Raw genomic sequence first — 6,468 nt, forward strand, 5'->3', positions numbered from 1 at the left:
CCCATAAGGCCCCAGGGAGAGCCCATCAACGTCAGCAGAGTTCCCCTTCCGAGCTGGCCTGTGACTTGGGGAAGTGCTTCACCCTGGGCCTCTGGGGTTTCCCTGGGCCCCAGGGGAAGCCTTGCCCGACTCTTAACTGGAAACTTATCATATGGAAGGCCCAGGGGTCCGTCTCATGCCAATGTTCAGGGTCTTGGGCCCAGAGGACAGTGGTCTGGACCAGGTTGGCCACGAACCTGCTGCCAGACCCAGAGTGCTGGTCTCAGCCGCGCAACACCAGAGGAGAGGGAGAAGAAGTAAAGTTCCTCCTTCCCAAGGTTTCTAAGTAGAAAAAGGACATCTCAGCATGGCTCCCCACTCCCCATTGTAGAAATCACGCATCTCAATTTTTGTTGTAACAAATCCCCAGAGGGAAAATCTTGGAAGACAAAGGGAGAAGGGAGAGGAAACACGCCAAGGGGCACCCCTGGCCCCAAAGTCTCTGGGCAATGGGGCTGTGCATCTGAGACACCAGTTCCCAAGGACTGAACGGTGTGGAGCCGGTCATAGGGTGGGAGCGTTCTTCCAGGCTCGGGCGCAAAGATGGGGGTAGCAAGCACCCGCGCCCCACCGACTCTGGCAAAACCCTTCCCTCAACAGCTAGTCTCCGCTTCCTCCCCGCTCAGCCCGCCCAGTCCCCGGGCCAGCCCCGCTAGAGCGAGCTGAAGACCGCGGGGGCGGGGGCCAGCGCCTTCCTGCGCTGCCCTTGTATGGTGACCCGGGAGGCGGGCCCCCGGGTACTTAAGCTGCGGCGCCGCCCAGGGCGCCCAGAACACTCTTTTGGGTCAGCTCGGCCGCCGGGAGAGCCCGAGCGCGCGGCGGGGCAGAAGCAGCGCAGCGAGAGGGGCCGGAGGAACCCGGCCGTCGCTATGGGGCTGGAGGCGGCGCACGAGCTGGACTGCGCGGCGCTGGGCGCGCTGCTGCGGGAGCCGCGGGAGGCCGAGCGCACGCTGCTGCTGGACTGCCGCCCCTTCCTGGCCTTCTGCCGGCGCCACGTGCGCCACGCGCGGCCCGTGCCCTGGAACGCGCTGCTGCGGCGCCGCGCCCGCGGCCCACCGGCCGCCGCCCTCGCCTGCCTGCTACCCGACCGCGCGCTGCGGGCGCGCCTGGCCCGCGGGGAGCTGGCCCGGGCGGTGGTGCTGGACGAGGGAAGCGCCTCGGTGGCCGAGCTCCCGCCCGACGGCCCGGCACACGCGCTGCTCGCCGCGCTACTGCCCGAGACCCGCGGGGGACCCACGGCGGTGTGCTTCTTGCGAGGTGAGCGCCGTCCGCGCCCCGGCAACCCCTCCCGGAGTCCTCCCAACACTCCCTCCGTCCCCGTCGGACCCTCCCCGCTAACCGCATCTTGCCCTCCCTGCAGGCGGCTTCGATGGCTTCCAGGAGTGCTGTCCCGATCTGTGCTCCGAGTCCCCCGCCCCGGCCCTGTCGTCTGCTGGGTTAGAGAACAGCCGCTCTGACCCCAGGGTTCCCTTCTACGATCAGGTGAGCTGAGATCCGAGCTCATTTCGCTGTTCGCCCCCAACCCCTGTTCCCGCCATTTGCGAGATGGGCACCTCTGGGGAAGGGGGCTGCCATTTGTGGATTCGAGGAGTCTCTCCGTGTCCACACTCACGTGTGTGTGTGTGTGTGTCCGTGTCCACAGCAGATGGGGAGCACATCTCCGTGCGGTCTGGTGTGGGCAGCTCTTGTGTGGCTCTGTGAATTGTGTCTGCCGCATATTTGGGGCTTTGACGGGGGAGGTGTGTATTTGTGAGTGTGTATCTCTGTGTGTCCTCTTGGGTGCTCCGTTTCCAGAGTGTGATCCTGGTCGGGATAGGTGGATAGGTGGATAGGTGGTGGAGGGCTCCTCTTGCTGGGGCGGGACATGTTGGCCCCTGCTGGTGCTCAAGCCCTCCAGGTGGGGGCGAAGAGGGCCTCCTCCTGGTACTCAAGCCCTCCAGGTGGGGGCGAAGAGGGCCTCCTCCTGATCCCTTTCTCCTCCCCATGCAGGGCGGCCCGGTGGAGATCCTACCCTACCTGTTCCTGGGCAGCTGCAGCCACTCCTCCGACCTTCAGGGGCTGCAGGCTTGTGGCATCACTGCGGTCCTCAACGTGTCCGCCAGCTGCCCCAACCACTTTGAGGGCCTTTTCCGCTACAAGAGCATCCCGGTGGAGGACAACCAGATGGTGGAGATCAGTGCCTGGTTCCAGGAGGCCATAAGCTTCATTGGTAAGGGGGGTGGTCCTCAGCGGAGGGACCCGAAGGGACACCCAGGTGAGGGGCCGGGGGTACCTGTCACCTCCCCTGCCTCCCCTCGTGTGTGACCCTCCTTTCTTCATCTCCCCTGCAGACTCGGTGAAGAACAGCGGAGGCCGGGTACTGGTACACTGCCAGGCGGGCATCTCACGCTCTGCCACCATCTGCCTGGCTTACCTGATACAGAGCCACCGCGTGAGGCTTGACGAGGCCTTTGACTTTGTCAAGCAACGCCGGGGAGTCATCTCTCCCAACTTCAGTTTCATGGGGCAGCTGCTACAGTTCGAGACTCAGGTGCTATGTCACTGATGCGGGGCCCCACCATGCTCTCCCCACTCCCCACTGCCCCGGGGAGAGGGGCACCGATTCTCTCCAGTTCAGGGAAAGCTGCCCTTTCCCCGAAATTTGAAAAGCCCCCAGGTGGTGGTGCTGCCACCAGGTAGGAATTCTGGACTTTCTCACTTGGTGCTTGTCTGCTGGGTTTGAGGGCTGGCCCTCATTCTGAGGACCAGAATGGAGGGCATGTCTGCTTCCCCTCCGCCCTCTATCTTCTGGCAGAAACTGACTGGACTCTATACCCGCGGATTCCCACGGGTCCCACCACGATGTTGAAGCCCTTGGCAGCCCGAGGGCTCCAAGGAAAAAGCTGTGACAACCAGGAGCCCCATCTAGGGGGTGGTCCACTACAGGCCTGGGGTCTGCGCCTTGTGCTCCTGGGGAGCTGTGCGTCAGGGAAGGGCTGCATCTGCTGCGTGTGGGCCTCTTGCGCACGTGTGTGTGTGTGTGTGTGTGTGAGCATTTCACGCCTGTATCGGTGCTGGAAAGTTTTTTTGTGTTCAGGTGACATTTAACACTCCCTCCCCCACTTCCTCCCAGCCCTGCGGGCGGGGGTTGGAAACTTAGCACTTTATATTTATACGGAACATTGAGGACGTGTCAATAAAATATTGTTTTGTTTAAAAAACAACGTCTCAAGCATCTGGTCTCAAGTCAATGCCCCGGGAAAATGCTCCAATGCTGTGTCTTCATCAGACCTCCCCTTTCCTTGCGTGGCCAGTGCCTGGGGCATGGAAGGAGGAAGGTGCCCGTGGAGCGGAGGGGCCCTCCTGGCCCCAGGTGCCCTGTGCTGGTGTCCTAGTGCAGGCAGCGTTCTGTCTCCAGAGCTGCAGGAGGTGGTTTCTGGGAGGCTGTCTCCAACCTTATTCTTATCACTGGCTTTGGACCCTGGGGGGAGAGGCCTGTGTCCATGGCTCAGACCCACTTCTTTTTGGGAACATGGGTGGATATGTATGCGTGTGCGTCCATGTGTGTGGCTGTTTGCACAGGTGTGTGTGTCTGGTGTTCTCAGATTGCACACAACCTGCATGTCACGTGCGCCTGAAGATAATCCGTGCATGTGCCTGTGTGTGCGCCTCTTGCGGCGGCTGTGCGCGCATGAGCTAGGCCGGGCCTCCTCTTCCCCACAGTAGGGCAACATAGCCGCCCCCCTCTCCTCTCGTATGCACAGGCACAGCCCCCAGGCCTCTGAATGCCTGTTTGCCCTGGGGCTCATGGCAGCCCATTCCCAAGTTCTTTCTTGTCCCCAGAAGCCACGTGGCCTCGTGTCTGGCGTGAAAACACGTCACCGGGGATGGGCTTAGTTGCTCTTTACACCCACCCAACCAGCATGGTTTTTTTTTTTTTTTTTAAGATTTTATTTTTATTTGACAGAGACCACAAGTAGGCAGAGAGGCAGGCAGAGAGAGAGGAAGGGGAAGCAGGCTCCCTGTTGAGCAGAGAGCCTGACTCCGGGCTTGATCCCAGGACCCTGGGATCATGACCTGAGCTGAAGGCAGAAGCTTTAACCCACTGAGCCACCCAGGCATCCTGCAAGCAGCATGTTTTGACTGAATGTTGGTTACCTGCCTGGCACGGGACTACGCCGTCCGGGGAGGTAGGAGTCATGGGCCCAGCTGAAGCCAGAAGTGGAGGGGTGCGTGCTGAGGCTGCTGGCAACAGGGGCTATGATTTGCCTGGGTGCAGGGGTGCGGAGGTCCTCATGGTCAACTCTTGGACAGCTACCCCTGCTTCATCCAGCCTCCACTCCTGGCCACTCCGAGTGTCATCGGGCTGATGCTGTTTGTCCTTCGCAACTCAGGTCAAGGGTGCCCCCTACAGAATGCTGGCTCTTCCCCGTGGCATTCTGGGTACCTGGCAGGGTACACCTGAGGGGTGGAGCTCGATGGTTAGGAGGCCAGGTTTGCTCTTGCATTTCTTCTCCCTTGTCTGTAAAATGGGGTTTTATCATTAGCCTCTGCCAGTCGGTGTGGTGTGGAGAACAGCACAAGTCAGTCCATTTAAGAGGCTTAGCCTGGCATCTACACGTAGTAGGTGCTCAGGAAATATGCTAGCTACTGCTGGCCCAGGAGGTGAAGGTTCGCAGGTGTGTAGCTGTGCCTCTCAAACAGGCCGGAAGCTCGTGAAGGCCAGGCCCGTGGTCTGCTCTGCCCTCGGTGCCCAGAGTCTGGCACAGGTCGGCACTCACTCCAACAGGCCTGGTGAAGGATGAGCAGCCTGCCTCCCAGGTTTTATTCCCTCTGCTCTCTAGGACGGGTGAGGCGCTCCCGGTGGGAACCAAGCAGAGCTGGGCTTGTGATCAAGGCTTTCTTAGGCCCTGAGTAGACTTCCGTTTGGACCTGCCAACAACACTGAACTTGGGTTGGGAGTGGAGGGCAGCTGGGGCTCTGAGTCATCGGGGCCTTCCCACCACCCAGTCCTATCTCACAAACAGCAGGGCTGGGGGCTGAGGCCCCTGCCCATCGGCTTTGCCCCATCCCTTCCACTCACTCTCCTCCTCCAGCCTTCTCTACGTGTGTTCTTAAGTTTTTCTTTTTTTTTAATTTCTTTTCTTTTTTTTTTTTTGTGAGAGAGAGAGAAAGAGAGAGAGATCAAGGCCAAGTAAGTGGGGGTGGGGGTGGGGACAGAGGGAGAGAGAGAGTCAAGCAGATTCCACAAGCAGCCCCCATGCCAGGCTCGGTCTCACCACCCTGAGATCATGACCTGAGCCCAAATTAAGAGTCTGCTGCTTAACCAACTGAGCCACCCAGGTGCCCCAAGTTTGTTGTTTCTGCCTCTCTCTCCTTCTTTCTTATTTATTTCTTTAAAATTTTTGAACTGTGGGCCTCCTGGGTGGCTCAGTCAGTCAAGGAGCCCGCTCTTGATTTTGGCTCAAATCATGATCTCAGGGTCCTGGGATGAGCCCTGGGCTGGTGAGGGGGGTGGAAAATGTGTACGCAGCAGGGGATCTGCTTGAGGCTTCGCTCTCTCTGCCCCTCCCCACCTCCCCACCCCTGTTAACGCTCTCTCTAAAATGAATAAATAAATCTTTTTTAAAAAAATTTAAATTGTGGGGCTCCTGGGTGGCTCAGTGGGTTAAAGCCTCTGCCTTGGGCTCAGGTCATGATCCCGGGGACCTGGGATCGAGCCCTGCATTGGGCTGTCTGCTCGGCGGGGAGCCTGCTTCCCTTCCTCTCTCTCTGCCTGCCTCTCTGCCTACTTGTGATCTTTGTCTGTCAAATAAATGAATAAAAACTTTAAAAAAAATGTAAATTGTGGTTAAAAATATATGATAAGTCCCTCCTTATCCGAGGTTTTGCTTTCTGTGGTTTTAGCTGCCTGTGGTCAACTGATGTCTGGAAGCAGGTGCTCCTCCTTCTGACGTATTGCTGGAAGGTCAACAGTAACCCAGCGATCTGTCACAGTGCCGACATCACCCACCTCCCTTCCCCTCATCACGTAGGCATTTTATCATCTCGCACCATCACAAGAAGGGTGAGGTTCGGTGCAATGAGATATTTTGAGAGAAAGACCATTTATTTTAATTTTACATTTATTAGTTGTTAATTACAGCATTTATTAACTTTTGTTCATCTCTTACTGTGCCTAACTTATAAATTACATGTTCTCATAGGTTTGTATGTATAGGAAAAAACAGACTTGTGTATCAACCACAGTTTCAGGCATCCACTGGGGATCCTGAAATGTATCCCCCGCAGAGGAAGGGGGACTACTGTATAACATGAAATTTACCACCTTTACGATTTTTTTTTTTTTTTTTAAATAGGTTCCTCGCCCAGCATTTGGCCCAACATAGGGTTTGAACTCATGACCCTGAGATCAAGACCCGGGCTGAGTCGGACACTTGAACTGACTGA

General features: G+C 57.9%; 1 protein-coding gene across 1 annotated transcript; it reads left to right on the forward strand.

The window, feature by feature from the left end:
* The first annotated feature begins 833 nt into the window (after positions 1–833).
* LOC111158444 (dual specificity phosphatase 2) lies at positions 834–3,236 on the forward strand. The gene is made up of 4 exons (XM_022520464.1): positions 834–1,296; positions 1,400–1,521; positions 2,029–2,248; positions 2,370–3,236. The coding sequence occupies exons 1-4, from the start codon at positions 909–911 to the stop codon at positions 2,582–2,584; spliced, it is 945 nt and encodes a 314-aa protein (XP_022376172.1). The 5' UTR covers positions 834–908; the 3' UTR covers positions 2,585–3,236.
* The last annotated feature ends 3,232 nt before the right edge of the window (positions 3,237–6,468 follow it).

This window comes from Enhydra lutris, unplaced genomic scaffold (assembly GCF_002288905.1).
Source record: "Enhydra lutris kenyoni isolate GAN:26980312 unplaced genomic scaffold, ASM228890v2 scaffoldscaffold59, whole genome shotgun sequence".
Lineage (NCBI taxonomy): Eukaryota > Metazoa > Chordata > Mammalia > Carnivora > Mustelidae > Enhydra > Enhydra lutris.

What these genes read in the sequence shown, in the direction of transcription:
- LOC111158444 (XM_022520464.1), top strand. Translation starts at nt 909, where the DNA reads ATGGGGCTGGAGGCGGCGCACGAGCTGGACTGCGCGGCGCTGGGCGCG. An exon ending in GGCGGTGTGCTTCTTGCGAG is followed by an intron (nt 1,297 to 1,399) that starts GTGAGCGCCGTC and finishes CCCTCCCTGCAG; the next exon opens with GCGGCTTCGATGGCTTCCAG. An exon ending in GGGTTCCCTTCTACGATCAG is followed by an intron (nt 1,522 to 2,028) that starts GTGAGCTGAGAT and finishes CTCCCCATGCAG; the next exon opens with GGCGGCCCGGTGGAGATCCT.